General features: G+C 38.1%; 1 protein-coding gene and 1 long non-coding RNA gene across 6 annotated transcripts; one reads left to right on the plus strand and one right to left on the minus strand.

Moving 5' to 3' along the window:
* The first annotated feature begins 307 nt into the window (after positions 1-307).
* Positions 308-4,041, plus strand: LOC133806405 (uncharacterized). Its single transcript, XM_062244512.1, has 7 exons — positions 308-622; positions 789-1,248; positions 1,364-1,746; positions 2,188-2,438; positions 2,499-2,639; positions 2,896-3,634; positions 3,949-4,041. The coding sequence occupies exons 1-7, from the start codon at positions 308-310 to the stop codon at positions 4,039-4,041; spliced, it is 2,382 nt and encodes a 793-aa protein (XP_062100496.1).
* A 10,313-nt stretch (positions 4,042-14,354) lies between these two features.
* LOC133805098 (uncharacterized) lies at positions 14,355-20,541 on the minus strand. Of its 5 annotated transcripts, none has more exons than XR_009878837.1 (4): positions 20,302-20,541; positions 19,865-19,971; positions 19,128-19,240; positions 14,355-14,770 (listed from the first exon to the last, which is right to left on the minus strand). It is a non-coding gene; the product is annotated as an uncharacterized LOC133805098 (long non-coding RNA). The 5 variants fall into 5 exon arrangements; XR_009878835.1 differs by having other exon boundaries at positions 14,357-14,770; positions 19,128-19,191; XR_009878836.1 differs by lacking the exon at positions 14,355-14,770 and adding an exon at positions 18,608-19,004 and having other exon boundaries at positions 19,128-19,191.
* Between the last annotated feature and the right edge of the window lie 468 nt (positions 20,542-21,009).

Raw genomic sequence — 21,009 nt, forward strand, 5'->3', positions numbered from 1 at the left:
CCGTATTCAAGTTCTTGATCTTTGATCTTTGATCTTTTGATGAGTCCTTTTTCCCATCTTGATCTTTTGATGAGTTTGGTTGCTTCTCCTTTTTGAATGGTTGCTAGATTATTTTGGATTAGTTTCTTGAAGCTCAATTACGAACTAAAGAAGACACAAAAGAGTGGAAAAAGGCCAGAGTGTGTGAGGCCATAAGAGGGTGAAAGTCGTTTAGAGTGAAAACACGAGTGCAAGTGTATCAATTGTTGAGTGAAACACGTGAGGGAGTGCTTGTGAGGATTCTAACTTTGTTTTGCATATTCTAAACATGTCCAATAATAATCAAGAAGAAGACATAGCCGGAGATTTTCGACAACCCACAGGTCTGAACCTCCAAATGCAAGCATTGTTAGGGGAGATGAGGCGTATGATGAGGGCTGAATTGGAACCTATTCATGAGAGGTTGGACAGGGTAGAAGCGGGAACTCCTAGGGAACAGCAACAGGACAACCCCAATAGGCAACAAGGTGGGCGTGTTCCGTGGCGGAATGTTGAGGAAGAGGCTGAGTCAGAGGAGTTTGATGAGCCATATTTGAACCAGGGCAGGTTTGAGTCACGTATGGGAATAGAGAAGCTAGGATGGGTAGGTCGAGGAGGGATAATGATCCTGAAGCTTATTTGGAGTGGCAAACTAAAATGGAGATGGTGTTTGATTGTCACAACTACTCGGAGATAAAGAAGGTTAAGTTGGCAGCAATTGAATTCACCGATTATGCCATTGTTTGGGGGATCAATTACTGATTAATAAGAGGAGGAATAGAGAGCCACCCGTGGACACTTGGGAGGAGATGAAAATTCTTATGAGGAAGCGTTTTGTACCCAGCCACTATTATAGGAGATTGTATCAAAAGTTGCAGAGGTTAAATCAAGGTTCCAAGAGTGTGGATGAGTATTACAAGGAGATGGAGGTAGCTATGATCCGGGCTAATGTAGAAGAGGACAGGGAAGCCACCATGGCTAGGCTTTTGCATGGTTTAAATCGAGAGATTGCAAATATAGTTGAGTTGCAGCACTATGTTGAGCTGACGGATATGGTGCTTCAAGCCATAAAGGTGGAGGAACAACTCAAACGGAAGGGATTGGCTAGGAGGGGACAACCTATGGCTACCACCAGCCTATGGAAGACAACTCCAAAAAGGGACGAGCTGCTACAAAATAATCCAAAATTTGAACTCTCGAATGCCAAGCCAACGACCGCCACTACTTTAGGTAACACTGGTTCTTCTACTTCTAAAACATGTGATATTATGTGTTTTAAATGTCAGGGGCGGGGACACATAACTAGCCTGTGTAAACAAAAGGGTGATGGTGATTAATGCCCAAGGAGAGCTTGAGTCAGAGAATGAGGAAGAAGTAGATGATGATGCCATGCCACCTTTGGAGGATGCTGATGATGAGCAAAATGCTGTGGTTGGAGATTTATTGGCAGCAAGGCGAGTTCTCAATGTGCAGATTAAGGAGGAAGAAAGTAACCAAAGGGAGAACTTATTTCATACTTGGTGCTTTGTAAATAACAAAGTTTGTAGTGTCATTATCGATGGAGGGAATTGTACAAATGTAGCCAGCACTTATTTGGTGGAGAAATTGGCCTTAACCACTTTGAAACATCCTCACCCTTACCGGCTTCAGTGGCTGAATGATTGTGGCGAAATCAAGGTGACAAGGCAAGCGTTGGTGGCGTTATCCATTGGCAAATATGAGGATGAGGTGCTTTGTGATGTGGTTCCTATGCATGCATGCCAAGACCGTGGCAGTATGATTTAAGGGTTACGCATGATGGATTCACGAATAGGTATTCTTTCACTCTTAAAAGGAAACCTTTTACTCTTGATCCATTAACTCGAAAACAGGTCATGGAGGATCAACTAAAGTTACAAAGATCAAATGAAAAAAAATAAAGAAAGGAAGGCTGAAATAGAAAAAAGAAAAGAGTTTAAAAATAAAGAAAGGGAGAAAAACATTGATCAGATGATTTCAGCCATAGTGAGAGCAAGAGAGGAAAAATTCAGTTATATTGCAAAAAAAAGTGAGATCAAGAGAGCATTATTTTCACACCAGCACCTTATTGTACTCATGTACAAGGAGGCTCTTTTATGCACTAATGATCTCGTCGGTACTTTGCCGAGCGATATTGTTTCTCTTTTGTAGGAGTTTGAAGATGTCCTTCCCGAAGAGGTACCTTATGGCTTACCTCCAATTCGAGGGATTGAACATCAAATTGATTTTATACTCGGTGCATCCATTCCAAACCGACCTGCTTATAGGAGCAATCCTGAGGAGACCAAGGAGCTTCAGAGGCAAGTAGATGAATTATTGGAGAAGGGGTATGTGCGTGAAAGCATGAGTCCTTGTGCTGTTCCGGTGCTATTAGTTCCTAAGAAGGATGGAACATGGAGGATGTGTGTTGACTGCCCAGCCATCAACAACATAACAGTAAAGTATCGTAATCCCATTCCTAGATTAGATGATATGTTGGATGAATTGCATGGTTCTTGTGTCTTTACAAAAATTGATCTTAAGAGTGGATATCATCAAATTAGGATGAAGGAAGGTGATGAGTGGAAAACTACTTTTAAGACTAAATATGGTTTGTATGAGTGGTTAGTAATGCCTTTCGGTTTAACTAATGCTCCGAGCACATTCATGCGTTTGATGAACCATGTTTTGCGTGCATTTATTGGTAGATTTGTAGTTGTGTATTTTGATGATATCCTAATTTATAGCAAAAACTTGGAAGAACATGTAATGCATTTGAACTCTGTTTTGGAAATTCTAAGAAAAGAAAGGTTGTTTGCTAACCCTCAAGAAGTGCACCTTTTGCACGGATAAGCTTGTGTTTCTTGGTTTTGTTGTTAGTAAGATCGAAATTGAGGTGGACGAGGAAAAGGTGAAGGCAATTCAAGAGTGGCCAATGCCTACAACAATCAGCCAAGTGAGGAGTTTCCATGGCTTAGCTAGCTTCTATAGATGGTTTGTGCGTGATTTTAGTAGCTTAGTCGCCCCTCTTATTGAAGTCATCAAGAAAAATGTGCAGTTTAAGTGGGGGAAAGAACAAGAAAAGGCATTTAATCTGATCAAAGAAAAGTTAACTAATGCACCTTTGCTTGTTTTACCTAACTTTGCTAAAACTTTTGAAATTGAGTGTGATGCTTCAGGAATAGGTATTGGAGCTGTTTTGATGCAAGAAGGGCGTCCAATTGCTTATTTCAGTGAAAAGTTGAATGGGGCAGCCCTAAATTATCCCACTTATGATAAGGAGATGTATGCCTTGGTAAGGGCTTTGGAAAATTGGCAGCACTATCTATGGCCAAAGGAATTCGTGATTCACACAGATCATGAATCTTTGAAGCATTTGAAAGGACAGCAAAGGTTGAACAAATGCCATGCCAAGTGGGTGGAATTCATTGAAATATTTCCTTACGTGATCAGATACAAGCAAGGTAAGGAAAATGTGGTGGCTGATGCATTGTCCCGCAGGTATGCTTTACTTTCCATTCTAGATACAAAATTGCTTGGCATTGAATACATTAAGGATTTGTATGCACAAGATTCTGATTTTGGTGATGTGTTCAATGCATGTGAAAAGTGGCGTTTGGTAAGTTTTATGGGCATGATGGATTTTTGTTTCGAGAAAATAAACTGTGTGTGCCTATGTGTTCTTTGCGTGAATTGCTTGTGAGAGAAGCTCATGGTGGTGGTTTGATGGGTCATTTTGGTGTAGCTAAGACTTTAGGAATTTTGCATGATCATTTTTTTTGGCCTCATATGAAAGGTGATGTGGAAAGAATCTGTGAGAAGTGTATCACGTGTAAATATGCTAAGTCTAAATTGAAACCCCATGGTTTGCACGCACCCCTTTGCCAATACCTCATGAACCTTGGACTGATATTTCTATGGACTTTGTTTTAGGTTTACCTAGGATTGAGGGGGAGAGATTCAGTTTTTGTGGTGGTAGATCGATTTTCCAAGATGGCACACTTCATTGCATGTCATCAAAACTGATGATGCATCACATATAGCTGATTTGTTCTTCAAAGAAATTGTTAGGTTACATGGCATGCCTAGGACCATTGTTTCTGATCGGGATGCAACGTTTTTGAGTTACTTTTGGAAGACTTTGTGGGGAAAGTTGGGAACCAAGTTGTTATTTTCTACTACTTGTCATCCACAAATGGATGGTCAAACTGAAGTAGTGAATAGAACTTTGTCTTCTTTGTTGTGTGCTATCATTAAAAAGAACTTGAAAACATGGGAAGATTGTTTGCCGCATGTTGAATTTGCTTACAATAGAAGTACACATTCTGCAACTAAGTTTTCACCATTTGAAATTGTTTATGGCTTTAACCCATTGTCACCTTTGGATTTAACTCCTTTACCTTTGAGTGAACGTGTGAACTTAGATGGCAAAAAGAAGGCAGAATTTGTAAAGATGATTCATGAAAAGGCACGGTTGAACATTGAAAGGAGGACTAAACAATATGTCCATCAAGCCAACAAGGGACGCAAGAAGGTAGTGTTTGAACCAGGAGATTGGGTTTGGTTGCACATAAGGAAGGATCGTTTTCCGGAGAAACGACGTTCAAAACTCCTACCACTGGGTGACAGACCATTTCAAGTAGTGGCACGCATCAATGATAATGCCTACAAGCTTGACCTACCAGGTGAGTATGGTGTTAGTGCAAGTTTTAATGTTGCTGATTTGTCTCCTTTTGATGTAGGTGATGATTTGAGGACAAATCCTTCTCAAGAGGGGGAGAATGATGCAAACCAAGGAGCTGGACATGCTGATCATACATGTGGGAATGGAGCTGGATTTACACTAGACCCTTTGTCACTTCCTAGTGGCCCAATTACAAGACTTAGAGCCAAGCGTTTCAAGGAAGCACTAAATGGGCTAATCCAAGAGAATTGGGCTGATTATAAAAAGACCAAGATGGACTCAAATAATAATCAAGGCTTAGTCCATGTCATCAAAGCGATTAAAGAGGCTAATTAACATCCAAAAACGTAATCAGCATGGTTTAGTCATTAAAGGGCATGAATTTGATGAGTTTCAAGGATATTAAATAGGGGAATGCCAATGGAATTGGCTGGTTATGTTAATGCATTGAATTTAGTCATTTAAGTAATTTTTGGCTGCCTTTTGAAGTCCAAAATGCCTAAAAACGTGGGGAGTTATTATTTTTATGTTTGTGTTGCTTTTAAGGCTGAATTATGAATTTTCCTATTCTTGGAGGATTGTTCCAAGTATATATAGGGGTTTTATGACATTGTAAGACATTATGTTTTGAGAAATATTATTATTATTGTGAGGTGTGTTCCTCTTAGTTCTTGAAAGAACTCTTGAACTTATCAAGTTAATCTTGTGGCGTTCAAACAACCAAACTTATCACCTTGATCCTTGAGATATTCTTAGGTTTCCTGGTGTGGCGTTTTCTATCCTTTGTAGTCTTGGTTTTCATCTAATTAGGTGACGGGTCAAGGCTCAACAAATCTTGTCTACACGATCTTGGGGTTCCAAACCTTCATTGTTATCGGGTTTCATCACAATTGTTGATGAGGTTCGTATCACCTATAAACCGAGGACTAACTTTTCCTTTCTTCCCAAACGCTTCATTCATTTCATAGGAGATATTCTTAAAAAGAATTGATCTCCAACTTTGAATTCCACGTCTCACTGCTTGGCATCAGCATAACTTTTTTGTCGACTCTGAGCAACGAGCATACACTTTCTAATCATCTCCACTGCGTCTTGAGTCTCTCTAACAGCTTTGGGTCCAAGAAGTTGTCTTCCTCCTACCTTGTCCCAATGTAACGGTGATCGACACTTCCTTCCATAAAGTAACTCATAGGGTGCCATACCTGTTATCCCCACAAATTGGATATCGATGACGTGGCAATAGAGGTGACAAGTGGCAGTACATGGTCCATAAAAGACACATTAAATAGTCAATAAATACATTGACTCCTCAGAAGTTGTGATAAAGTGACCCGGTAGACTGATGAAGAGTTTTGACTGCTTGAGAGGTGTCATGTCCAAGCAAGTGCACAAGTGCACCTGAGGAGAGTACTTGGGCTAAGGTGTGATCGGACCTTGGTCCGAGGAGAGCCAAGAGGTGTGGTCGGACCTTGGTCCGAGGAGACCCCAAGAATTTGGTCCGAGGAGACCCCAAGGGTGTGGTTCAAGGAGACCCCAAGAATTTGGTCCGAGGAGAGTCCAAAAGGTCTGGTCCTTATGCATATGTCCAGCAAGTGCATGGTTGTCCAAAGAGAGAAATGGCATGCTAAAGGAGAGTGCCATGTTAGACGAGAGACATGGCATGCTAGAGGAGAGTGCCATGTTAGAGGAGAGACATGGCATGCTAGAGGAGAGTGCCATGTTAGACGAGAGGAGTGCATGTCCTACCACCATGCACATATCCGACCAGCAAATGCATGTCCTACCAGCAAGTGCATGTCCTACCAACAAATGCATGTCCTACCAGCAAGTGCATGTCCTACCAGCACTTGCATATGTCCAGCATGCATGTGTCCGACCAGCACTTGCATGAATAGTCAGTAGGAGATATGGGTCGACCAGATAGAGGAGGACTAAGTCAAGATTCCCAGAAACGGCTTCAACAAGAACCGGTCTTGGCACACGTGGGAATCTCTCATTCTTCCCACAAATTGGGGGTTTTGTTACATTTTGAATGTTTTTTGTAATTTAAATATAATAAATATAATGAAATATCCCGATTCTAGGGGATATTAGATGTATGATCCTAAGCCTATAAATATATGGCTTATGGGATCAGAAAGGGGCTTCTTCTGCTTCTTTTGAGACTTTTGGGAAATTTTGGGTCTGAGTTTTCTAGAGAGAGAAAGTGCTGGTATCATAAAGAATTCTTGTATTTTTGCAATCTGTACTGAAGAAACTCAGTTGGCTCAGTCCATCTGATCTTGAGTTCAGATCTATAATCACAACTCTAAGTGGATTAGGCTATTACCAACATATTGGGGTTGAAACACTATAAAAATCTTGTGTGTTCTTTATTTTCTTTATTAAACCGTCTGTGTCGTTTAAATTCTCTTGAAGGTTTGTCATTTTTGACGTTCTCACGTCGTTGGCCAAAAACTTGGTCAACAATACCGATAGTTGCCTAATATTATTGTATGAGAACTCTATAAGTGGCAAATACTTACTCCATGATCCTCTGAAGTCCAGTACACAAGCACACAACATATCTTCTAAAATCTGTATGGTACGCTCGAACTGACCGTTGGTCTGAGGATGAAATGTCGTACTGAAACTTAGCTTGGTACCCATGGCTTGCTGCATGCTTCCCCAAAATCTCGATGTAAACATCGATCCTCTATTGGATACTATGGTTTTAGGGATTCCATGCAGCCGTACAACTTCTCAAACATAAATGTTTGCGTACTGGTCTGCAGTGTACGTAGTCTTGACAGGTAGGAAGTGAGCTGACTTGGTGAGTCTATTTACCACAACCCAAGTCGAGTCGTGTTGCTTAATTGTTCATGGTAATCATGTCACGAATTCCATGGCTATGTATTCCTACTTCCATTCCGGAATACTAAGCGGTTGCAATAAGCCTGCAGGTCGCTAATGTTCCGCCTTTACTTGCTTGCATATAAGGCATTTGGACACATATTCTGCTACGTCTTTCTTCATTCCCAGCCACCAATATAGTGCCTTAAGGTCGTGAGTCATCTTGGTCGACCCCGGGTGAACTGAGTATGGGGTAGTGTGTGCCTCTTCTAAAATATTCATCTTAATTCCATAATCATTCGACACGCACACCCGGCCCTTATCAAGAACCCCTGTCCTGATATAGAGAAATCTATAGTCTTGCCTTCTTTGACTGTAGCCATATGCGATACTAACGTGTCATCATGCCCTTGCCTGATCCGTATATCCTCTAGTAAACTCGACTGGATGGACAAGTTAGCCAGTTGACCCCTGAATAGTTCTATTCCGACATTAATCAACTCTTGCTGAAGCGACTTTTCTATTCCATATAATGCTGCCAGATTTCTGTAACTCTTTCGGCTTAACGCATCTACAACTACATTCACTTTTCCTGGGTGGTATAGTATTTTGCAGTCATAATCATGTACTAGTTCTAACCACCTGCGCTGCCTCATGTTGACCTCCTTCTGCGTGAAGAAATATTTTAAACTCTTTTGGTCTGTATAAATCTCACACCGCTCTCCATAAAGATAGTGGCGCCAGATTTTCAATGTGAAGACCACTGCTGCCAACTCCATATCATGTGTTGGATAGTGTTGCTCGTATTGCTTCAGCTGCCTTGAGGTGTAGGCTATCACTTTGTCATTTTGCATCAGCACACAACCTAACCCTTGCTTCGACGCATCACAATATACTACAAACTTGTCGTTGGGTGCTGGTACACAAAGTACTGGTGCTGAGCATAATTTATCCTTGAACAACTGGTAGCTTTCTTGACATTTATTCATCCAGTTGAACTTTTGCTGTTTCCAGGTCAGGTTGGTAAGCAGAGTGACTATCTTAGAAAGCCTTCTACAAATCTCCAATAATAGCCTGCTAGCCCGAGAAAACTTCTAACTTTTGACGCATTCTTAGGTCTTGGCCAATCCTTCGCATCCTCTACTTTAGTTGGGTCTACTACGACTCCATCCTTGGATACTATATGGCCGAGGAACGCTACTTGTGATAGCCAAAATTCGCACTTCTTGAACTTGGCATAAAGCTGATGCTCCTTTAGTCACAGTATGGTCAGTCTTAAATGTTCCTCGTCCTCGAATTCGTCCTTGGAGCACACCAAAATATCATCAATGAACACTACGACGAATTTGTCCAAGTAATCCTTGAAGACCCTATTCTTTAAGTCCATAAATGCGGCTGGAGCGTTGGTAAGACCAAAAGACATGACTAGGAACTTGTAATGTCCGTATCGAGTCCTAAAAGTTGTCTTTGGTATATCCTCTTCCCTTACCTTGAGCTGGTGATAACTAGACCGTAGATCAATTTTTGAAAATACAGTCGCTCCTTGGAGTTGATCAAATAAGTCGTTGATCCGGGGTAGCGGGTACTTATTCTTAATTGTCGCTTTGTTCAGCTTGTGGTAATCGATACACATCCACATGCTTCCATCCTTCTTCTTCACAAATAGAACCGGTGCTCCCCATGGCGAATGGCTCGGTCTGATGAAACCCAAGTCTAAGAGTTCTTGCAACTGCATTTTCAACTCCATGAGTTTGGCAGGTGCCATCTGATATGGTGCCTTTCAGATAGGCTTAGTTCTCAGTACAAGTTTGATTGTGAAGTTAATTTCCCGAGTAGGGGGTAACCCTGGTAAGTCGTTAGGAAATATCTCTGGAACTTCCTTTATAATGTGGACGTCTCCAACCTTTAATGGTGTTTCTTGTGCCACATCCATGACACTTGCTAAGAATGCATGACATCCTTTCTCTATCATCTTCTGAGCTTTGAGAGATGAGATAAGCGGTGTTCGTAGTCTTGAAACCTTTCTCGTAAAACATAGTTTCTGACCGTCAGGAGTTTCGAACGTCACTTGATTGCGTCTACAATCGATGGTTGCGCCATGCCTTGCTTACTAGTCCATGCTCAATATTATGTCGAAGTCCTTGATCTCTAGTTCCTTCTAGTTCCGTGCCCTCAACTTTGATCTGTACTTCTCGTACTATTCGTGATGATCGAACTACTTCGCCTAAAATCAATTCCGTAACAAACCTAGTTCTAATTATTTCACAAGGTTTGTCTAATTTTTCTATCATTCCTAACGAGATATATGAGTTTGTTGCTCCCGAATCAAACAATACTGAACATATATTATCCAGGATAGAAAGCTAACATGTGACCACCTTGTTAGTAGCTTCGGCTTCTCCCTGGGTCAAGGCAAAGACTCTTGCTGGAACCATCTTATTGTCCTTCTTTTCTTCTGTTTTGAGCTGTAGACACTCCTTTTTCCGATGACCTTCCTGGCCACAATTGAAACAACCCTTGGTGTTTGCACGACACTCCCCAGGATGTCTTTTCTGGCATTTGGAGCACTGAGGGTACTCCACATAAATCGACCTATTATTTCCATTGTTAGTCCATGCTCTTTTGTCACCATCGGCTTGCTTATTATCAAGATGCTTTCTTTTCTGCCCATTAATGTTGTGCTGATGGTTGTTGTTGTTTCTACCATTCTGAGTCTAACTCTGCAGCTTGGGTTCAGACTTGCTGGCCTTTTCCTTACATATTCTTGGAGCCTTTCCACCTCTATAGCTGTTCCCAAAACATCAGCGTAAGAAGTGATTCTAGGATTTTCCAGCTTGACACCTAACTCAATCTTGGGTCTGAGCCCCCTAGTGAACTTGGTAACCCTCAAGAAATCAGTTGGAACTAACTCTGGTGCAAACTTGGCTAAATGATCAAATTGTTGAGCGTACCCGACTACCGTCAAATTGCCTTGCTTTAGACTGGCAAACTCTTCCACCCTTGTAGTGATAACAACCGAGTTATAAAACTTTTTGTGAAACAGCTCCGCAAATCTGGTCCAAGTCATGGTGGTGACATCATGAGTCTGTTGTACCAAATCCCACCAGATTCTAGCATCCTTTTGTAGTAGAGAGGAAACGCAGGATATGCGATCTGCATTGCCGAGGTTCATGTGTGCTCTACATTCCTGAGACATTCTTCCGCCTCAAAGGGGTCGGTTGTCCCTTCAAATTTTGGAGCGTGCTACTTTTGGAAATGCTCGTAGATTGGCTTTATGTACTGAGCTGGATAAGGCGTGTAGTTTGCCACCGGCAATCCCCCATACAGATGTCCTACATTCTGCCCTTGTTGGGGTGCTGGAGCCGCTGGCTGAGGTTGCGGCTGAGATGGTGGTTGAAGTTGCGGTTGAGGCTATGGCTGAGGCTGTTGTCATTTTGCTGTAGCAGTTCTTGCACTTGTTGTCGTAACCGGATAATCTCAGCAGTGTTGTCAACTGGTGGTGGTGCATTTCTATTAGTAGCAGCATTGGTAGCACGTGTTTCCCTTCTTTGGACTAGAGGGGCATCATGAGTCTCGTTGGCAGTGCTGGGGGCATTGCCATTCGTGCGTGCAGATCTTCGGAGCGACATCTTTAGTAAAGTTCTAATAGTTGAGAAAACACGTTAGAACTTACCCTAATAGTTTCTAAGGCAAAACTTAGTCTAACCAAACATAACTCGGACCTATCAGTTATGATTTCTTATGAAAAAGTATGTAACACATCTTTTATAAATTAGGGTATGTTTCTATACTTAGAACAATAAGCCATCTTTATTATTTTCTATGTCTATTTCTAACCACCCTATATGACATAATTCTTAGGCTCGAAACTCATCGCTGTTCCAAAGTTAACCATATTGAGGGAGGGCTAGGATCAATAAAATCGTTCCCACTACTATGGCCCCCTAAACTCTCAATACAGAACCCGGTCCATTGATTTGTATCCACCCTCATTGAACTCAATCATTATTTATTGAATTTATTCTAAATTTATTATGATTGTAGGAAAAAAAAAATCAAACTCATACATGCCATTAAAAAATAACAACTTTATTCATTTGGAAAAATATTTTCACTTATTGCAATCATAAATTCAAAATAAATAAATACACTATACTAATAATAATCTAGGGTAAAATTTCTAAAAATGAGGATCTTCTATATCTGACCTTTTATCTAACATATCATCATTTATTTCCTCATAATCATCATTACTATGAGCCTCGAAACTTCCTCGGGGAATATTCATTAAGATATTATGCTTTTGTTCATTAGTGAATTGGAACTCAAACTTAGAGGTAAACCTCAATATAAGAAAATAATATCTCATGGCTACCGATAAATCATCTTCATCATCCATAGTCTCCCATAATTCTTCTAATTTTGAAACTACGGTAGGAAAATCCGTAAAAAGCCTAATTAATAAGACATATTGTTCCATGGCTCTCATCATGATTTTCCTAGCGATTTGAAGGTGAAATATCTCCTTGTGAAATTTGACAAATCTTTGAGTGATTCTTTCTAGCACTCCTATTGTATCCCTTGGCCCTCTAACCCTTTTCAATGCCTTAATGGCTCTGATATCATGATAAGTCAAAGCTCCATTCATTTTTAACTGAAAACATAAGGACTAAAACGTTATCTATTAACATAAACATAACATTCACAACATAAACACTTACATTGGCGGTTAGATCCTGAGCTTTTGCGTGTGTATCAAGGAGAACTTCATGCATATGAACCGTGGGCTCTAATACTAACTGTAATGCCCCGACTAACTCTAAGACCTCGGACCATTAAAACTTCAAATCATAACTACTATTTTGTAATACAGGCACAAAATAATAAAACTTTAATATAAAAAAATTCAAAATAAAGGATCCCATTGTTAAAATCATAAGAAAACAAAACTTTTAATTAATTGTTCGAATACTAAATACGGAAAAATAAATACATAAACTAAAGAGACTAAAAAATATAAACTTCATCCTCGATCTTTTCCAATAGTCCATTCATTCAGTCTTCTCCCAATACACATGCCAAAGCTGCCATGAATCTGCCCCGCCTTCCATGCTCATTTTCCTGCACCATCTAAAATAAAAGGAATGAGTCTAATGTCCAGCAAGGAAAATCTACTAAAACATAAGACTAAAACATAAATCATAAAACATATGACGTAAAAATGTAACTCATAAAACATAGGACTACAATATTTGATGAGGACACCAAGACTAAAGATCCAAGTCAAGTTCCAGTTGATCCAAGTCAAGAGGGGAGGAATGATGAGGACACCAGTTTAGGAGCTTGATCAATATTTAGCTTCTTGTAATGAGTCTTATTACATTTTGTCATCTTGTATTTTTTATTTTAATCACGTTTTTTATTTAGTCTTTGTTTATTTTTGTGAAAATTCAAACACTTGACTTGTGTGAGTCCAATAGTCTTTTTTTTTATGTAATTTTCGGTTTTCATTAGGAAGACAAAGGGGCTTGTCTTTGATGTAATTTTCGGTTTTCATTAGGAAGACAAAGGGGCTTGTCTTGATGTAATTTTCGGTTTTTCATTAGGAAGACAAAGGGGCTTGTCTTTGATGTAATTTTCGGCTATATTAGGCCTTGTAAACGTTTGGGAAAGGCAGATTATGATGAAATGAAATTTGTGAGTTTTTCTTCTTGAGTTCTTGAAGAAACTATTAGAACTTATCAAGGGGTTTCTTGTGGCGTTCAACCTGACTTATCAAACGGATTCCCATCCCCGTTTGTGGCGTCTTCCTCATACCAAGGTTCGTTCTTGGCTAAGCATTGGGTCGCGGTTCTTCATTCCAATTTCGTGTGTTCTTGGTGGCTGCCATATTTGGTGTCGGGTTTCATCACAATCGTTGGTGTGGTTCGTATCAATATTAATGGCCATTAACTCATTACCGTAGTATGTGCTAGAAAGCAACTAGGTCATCTTACTACTATTCGAGGTAGGTTTAAACACAATATAGTATATGATAAACCATCTAGGTCCTCTTGCTACTATCCGAGGTAGGTTAAATCATAACTCTAATCTACGATAATGATAAAAATCTTGGGATTTATTTCCCAAGTGACTACAACATAAAACATATACATACATATAACACATAAACATAACATAGCATATAAATATATCATAACACATACAATCTAACCTATTTTCCTTACCAAAAATTGGGATATTGGAGACAAGAGCGAGATTGAAAACTCCTAAAACCAAACAGTAAGATCCATAAGTTTTCTAAAGAAATGGAGATGAAAGGAAGATCTAAATCATCAAGATAGTAATTTACCAAAAACCTTAAGTTTCAAGAAACTCAAACACCTAACCAAAAGCCATAATAACAAGTTAGGATTTTGAAGAAAAAAGTGAAAGAATAAAAAGAACTATAATGAACTAAACTCGAGGATAAGAATACCTTTGATAGACTAGAACTTTGATCTACAACCCAATACCGAAATGTCACTTTATCTTACTTCCCAAATGTTTAGAAAAGCTTAGATTGGAAAGCTTTTAATCCCAAAACCCTAGTGTTTTCTCTCTAGACACTACTACAAAATTGACATGGGACGATGGTTTTAAACCGTCGTATGGACTCTCGTACGTCGGTTCTAATACCGTCGTCCCATGCAATGTCATGCCATGTAAAGCAAGATACGGCGGTTTAAATAAAAGCGTCATCCCTTGTCATACATGAGACGATGGCTCTTATACAAACGTTGTCTCTTGTAGTACATGAGACGACAATTCCTACTCAAGCATCATCCTCCTGCAGTACATGAGATGACAATTTATGTGCAAGCATCGTCCCCTGTAATACATAAGACGACAGTTTTGTGGAGACCGACGTCCCATGTAGAATATCAGAATTTTTTTATTTTTCTATTTTCAACCACTATATTCATTCATAATTTCCTGTGTAATTACAACATAGTTCATACAAAATCAACAGATAGACAAATCAATAGAACTCAGTATGTTCCAAATCTAAAAATTACAATATCAAAATATACTTGCAATAACTATGCAAGTGCTAACTAAAAACTACAATTAGTATATTTTTTAATTCTGATTTCAAAAGTTACTCTAGCTATGACTCATCCGCTCAAGAAGCTTGGCTGCCCATTCATTTTGAGTTTCATTAATTTCGCCAAGTGTATATGTATTTTTCCCACCACACTACAAAACACAAAATAAAAAACTAAGTTAGAAATTAAATTCAATAGAATTGTAGTTCAATAATTATAAATACACTTACATTACTAGTTAGTCATCGCATGGGTGTCTCATTGAAGCAGTAGTCATGTACATGCAAAGTTAATGTGACTATATACTAGACTCCATTTCAAACTAATGAAATGGAGAAATTGTCAAATTTTTTCAAGAGCATATTCATCAAGCCATACAGATAGATTAGTAGATACTTTATCAACTTGTAACAGTCAAGAAACAGAGGTTTCTATTTGTTTCCCACTGATGGCCATCACAAGAAAATGTCACAATCACAAATGATAAAATTAAAGTTCTCCCAAACTTACGTTATTAAAACTCCAAATCTACAACATGACAATAAGCCCAACCTCTATCCACCACCACAATTTTCCAACAACTTGGGATCAGTCCTTGTGGTTACCGGGCTACCATCAGGCCTAAAGAAAGATATATATAGCAGTACCTGCGCTCATCTCTTTTAAGTAAAAGTCTACTCGTATTTCAATAATAACAATTTATCTAATGAAACTAAAGTAGATCCAGGCTCTTAAGTCTAACACACACAAGACTTCAGCAAAGCAATGTAAGGCTATAGTCTACAAGAGTGGTGAGAAATCCCAAAATCCAGAAAACAGAACACTCCCACATTAGTGCAAAAGAGAATAAAACTTTTCAACATTTATATGCCTTACTTTTTTAAGGTGCGTTAATAATGATACTCATTTTCTCACCCTTCCCGAGTAAAAAATATGTCTAACATCGGTATGCTGGTCTATTTTTATGCATCTGTTTTTTTCATTTAATTGTACATTTTAAATGTACATGCAAAAATAAGCCTTGAGAATTTATTTAAAATGCTGTTGAATCAGCATGCAATTTGCAAGAGTATTTGACTTTTACAGACCTCATATATGCTGCCAACATCTTCATCATTTGCAGGCTCTGCATTTGCCTACTCAAAATCATGTTTCTTCTATTTAAATATATTCTACAGAACAGCCTTTTTACTTCATGAAAAATAAAAATAAAAAGGATAGAAAGTAATACTACCATAAAAAAATAAATAAACAAATGTGCTCCTATATTTACTTCACCATCCAAGTTTTCTGGAATAACAGATAATCTCTGAAACATCACAATATAATTTTCTTTTTTATATGAAAATTAAAAAAGAAAGAAACTTGTATTAACGAAAAAAATCATACAAGAATAGTGTGGAAAAGCCATACTTGAAACAAAAATAACGTTACAACAGAAAATCCCTCGCAAAATCAGAAAACAAAACACCCTCAAAACCTTTCTTCAAATAGGAAAAAAAATGCCAATATCCAATTTTATACAATAAACAATCCTCACTTTCTTGATATGTGTGATAAAACGTCAAGAAACCAAATATCTAATATGATGAGGACACCAAGACTAAAGATCCAAGTCAAGTTCCAGTTGGTTCGGTGACGAGGGCACGAGCCAAGAGATTCAAAGAAGAACTTAACAGCCTAGTCCACAGAGTCCTAAAACAAGAGGACACCGTGGTCAACATTGAAGGAGAACGAAGACTTGTCCTACTCATCAAAGTAGACTTAGTTTAGGAGCTTGATGAGTCTTATTGTATTTTTCATCTTGTATTTTTTATTTAGTCTTTGTTTATTTTGTGAAAAGTCAAACACTTGACTTGTGTGAGTCCAAGAGTCCTTTTGTCTTTAATTTTCGGTTTTCTTTAGGACGACAAAGGGGCTTGTCTTGATGTAATTTTTTGGCTATATTAGGCCTTGTAAACGTTTGGGAAAAGCATATTTTTTTGATAAAATGAAAATTGAGAGGTTTTCTTCTTGAGTTCTTGAAGAGAATATTCGAACTTATCAAGGGTATTCCTTGTGGCGTTCAATCCGACTTATCAAATGGATTCCCATCCCCATTTGTGGCGTCTTCCTCATACCAAGGTTCGTGCTTGGCTAAGCATTGGGTCGCGGTTCTTCATTCCCATTTCGTGTGTTCTTGGTGGCTGCCATATTTGGTGTCGGGTTTCACCACAATCGTTGGTGTGGTTCGTATCAGTTGGAATCAGAGATTAGGATCATCCGGTTTGGCCTATCCTTTTTCATTTGTTTTTCTATTCAATTCGTGTTCTTATATTAGGGATTCAATCTTTGTGGTGGTAGACCGGTTTTCTAAGATGGCTCATTTTATCCCTTGTCATAAAACTGATGATGCTTCTAACGTTGCAGATTTGTTCTTCAGGGAGATTGTGAGATTACATGGTATGCCTAGGACAATTGTATCAGATAGGGATGCTAAATTCTTAAGCTACTTTTGGAAAACATTGTGGGGTAAACTTGGGACAAAACTATTGTTTTCTACTACTTGTCATCCCCAAACCGATGGTCAAACATAAGTAGTTAATAAGACTCTATCCACCTTGTTGAGGGCTATCATAAGTAAAAATATTAAGACTTGGGAAGATTGTTTACCACATGTTGAGTTTGCTCATAATCGTTCCATGCATTCTGCTACTAAATTTTCACCATTTGAAATTGTTTATGGTTTTAATCCTCTAACTCCTTTGGATTTATCACCTTTACCTATTTCTGAGCATTTGAATTTAGATGGAAAGAAGAAGGCAGAATTTGTGAAGCAAATCCATGAGAGGGCACGACTCAACATAGAGAGAAGGACTGAACAGTACATTAAGCAAGCTAACAAGGGTCGTCATAAGCAGGTTTTTGAGACCGGTGATTGGGTATGGTTACACATGAGGAAAGAACGATTCCCAGCACAAAGACGTTCCAAATTGCTCCCTCGAGGAGATGGTCCATTTCAAGTACTTGAAAGGATCAATGACAATGCCTACCGACTCGATTTACCTGGTGAGTATACTGTTAGTGCTACTTTTAATGTTTCTGATTTGAGTCCTTTTGATGCAGGTGACGATTTGAGGTCAAATCCTTCTCAAGAGGGGGGGAATGATGAGGACACCAAGACTAAAGATCCAAGTCAAGTTCCAGTTGGTCCGGTGATGAGGGCACGAGCCAAGAGATTCAAAGAAGAACTTAACAGCCTAGTCCACAGAGTCCTATAACAAGAGGACACAGTGGTCAACACTGAAGGAGAACGAAGACTTGTCCTACTCATCAAAGTAGACTTAGTTTAGGAGCTTGATGAGTCTTATTGTATTTTGTCATCTTGTATTTTTTATTTAGTCTTTGTTTATTTTGTGAAAAGTCAAACACTTGACTTGTGTGAGTCCAAGAGTCCTTTTGTCTTTAATTTTCGGTTTTCATTAGGAAGACAAAGGGCTTGTCTTTATTTTTCGGTTTTCATTAGGAAGACAAAAGGCTTGTCTTTAATTTTTCGGTTTTCATTAGGAAGACAAAGGGCTTGTCTTTAATTTTCGGTTTTCTTTAGGAAGACAAAGGGGCTTGTCTTGATGTAATTTTTGGCTATATTAGGCCTTGTAAACGTTTGGGAAAAGCAGATTTTTTGATAAAATGAAAATTGAGAGGTTTTCTTCTTGAGTTCTTGAAGAGACTATTCGAACTTATCAAGGGTATTCCTTGTGGAATTCAATCCAACTTATCAAACGGATTCCCATCCCCGTTTGTGGCGTCTTCCTTATACCAAGGTTCGTGCTTGGCTAAGCATTGAGTTGCGGTTCTTCATTCCCATTTCGTGTGTTCTTGGTGGCTGCCATATTTGGTGTCGGGTTTCACCACAATCGTTGGTGTGGTTCGTATCATAATACCAGAAAACTACTGAATATTCCCAAGTCAAGAGAGGCGTATAAATAGCCTAGGTGACTATCAGGTATTCAATTCTCTGAAATCAAAATTGATCTTACTTTTCATAAGATTGGAAACAAAATAAAACATCATCCTATCAAATTATAATACACAATAAACGAAATAAGGAAAATAGAATTAAAACAGAAAATAAGGAAACTATAACTAAAACAGAAACAAGGATATCATAGTTGTGGCTGATATAAATGTACATGGCTGATCTAATATCAATGGAAAATCTTCCAACACTAGATATTTTTTTTAAAAAATAAAAAATCTCAAGTATGGCACAATCTTAATCCTTAGCATTCTTTGAAAAAACAGACACACATATAATGATAAACATTGATTGTGAAAATAAAGACATAAGAGCAATACACATTCAAGTGTTATGTGCGAAGCTGCACGCCCCATAAGTCGCACAACTGTAGTTGACAATTAAATTTTGTTAAGCTCACTAGAGTGCAAATCAAAAGATAAGATGAGTTAAACTGTAATCTACAAGCTAAATCACTACATGTTCCATGACTTTAAACCAGCATACTTACAATGATAATATTTTCCAGTTGATCTGGCATCTATCATGACATTTCCAATCCTTTATGCATATATCTGAATAAAATGAAGTGCATCACATTATTATTAGCTTCCTTCAGTGTATCTGTTAGTTCCATATCATAGAAAGTGTCACGCTATTCATGCCAAGGAAAATCAGGCAGAACCAGACTTAGGCTAATCAAGTCAGTATTATATACATGATCCAATGAAGTTTTTTTTTTTAAATTTCTCAGGAAATAAACCTGTTAGAATAATAACTTTAACACCTAATTAGTATTTTAAGAAGGACAAGGTACATTGAATATTATACTTTATTTCATCAAAACACAGCATCACCAAATTTTCTTGCAAGTTATATAGTTGATGGCCCACACAACAATTAACCAACTTATCTGTAAACAATTTTCTATGAGAAGTTCCTTCTCTTAACATGTAAAGGTTGATGCTTTAAAGCAAATTCATAAGTTCATGACCATAATGAATTAGCAAGTAAATAAGATGATTCTAGGAATATAAATATAACACAGTGGCAGTGAAAAAAAAATTGCTTCAACAAATAAAATTATCATCAGGTACATGGATACAATTTTCAAGCTAGTGGGGTTCAAGTTCGTATCTGCTAAAAAATAAAGATTGTTGTTCCAAAATTTCCTACACGATATATGGAAAGAACCATAAAGAAATTTAAGGGTTCAAGTTGTAAAAAATTTCTTTTAGTTGCAGTCACCTTGAAAGCAGTATCAAACCCAAAACTTGTTGGGAATTCTTTGCATTTCAAAGTCACCATCAATGGTTTTTGGACACCCAATCACCTAAGTTTTCAAATTCTTTCCCCTGGTTGAACAAAAGAAAAAAACCAAACTGTGTTAAACAAACCAATGAAACATGCCCATATAACGATCTTGATTTCTGCCGATAGCTTTACCCTAATTTCTTCCTCTTCTTCCTTTACAATACAAAGACATACAATGGTACAATACAACTCAATACCCTTACAAATTCACATTTACAGAGCAGAAGCCCCAAATAACCAAACCCATAACAGAACTTAACTATTTCCCACATATAATAAATTCACCACAAAGAACAACCAAGAACAACCAAATATGCTAATGCCGGAAAAAGCACCAATCTGAAAGAATGTCGTTTGAAAGAGATGCTTACCCAGATCGGCCCAGACACCGGAAGTTCTTACTTCCCCAAATTTTCCCAAGCGTTACGCCTTTGTCGCGCCTAGAAAATTAATGATATGCTCGGATGCAGGGACAACAATGTTTGTCTCGTTTGGTGCTTCGTTGACAGGGACGGTGATGCAGATGGAGGAGGGAAGAAGATGGAGCGAATAGGACAGAGCACCAGCTGAAGAAATCGGGGAATAAAGAAGAAGAAGAAATCGGGGGAAAAAGAAACAAGGTCAGAGGGAAAAAGAAAATAATATCTTTAGTTTTTTACTTTTATTAAATAAAATCTTATTATAAAATAAATTTCTTTAATTTCTTTTTGGCCCCAAATTTCAAAAATCATCTCTATTAAGTCCTTTACTAAATTCATTTTATTTTTTAAAAATCCCAATTTTAATTAAATAACATTTTAATCCAATAATCTTGACTAATCAAAATTCTTTCTTTTAATCCCAAATATTATAATTAAATCATAATTTATTTTAAATCTCACAAATTTTTGGATAAACCTTTCATCCAATTGGATATATATTCTTATTTATTCCAATAAATGATAATATAAATTAAGAGGGAAATATTTCTTTAGTCTCAAAACTAGTATAAGGGAAATTGGTGGCAAAAGTACCCAATATTTTTTATTTCTTGCGATTTAGTACCCAATAATTTTTTTAGCAAGAAAAGTACTCAATAT

Source organism: Humulus lupulus, chromosome X (genome assembly GCF_963169125.1).
Source record: "Humulus lupulus chromosome X, drHumLupu1.1, whole genome shotgun sequence".
NCBI lineage: Eukaryota > Viridiplantae > Streptophyta > Magnoliopsida > Rosales > Cannabaceae > Humulus > Humulus lupulus.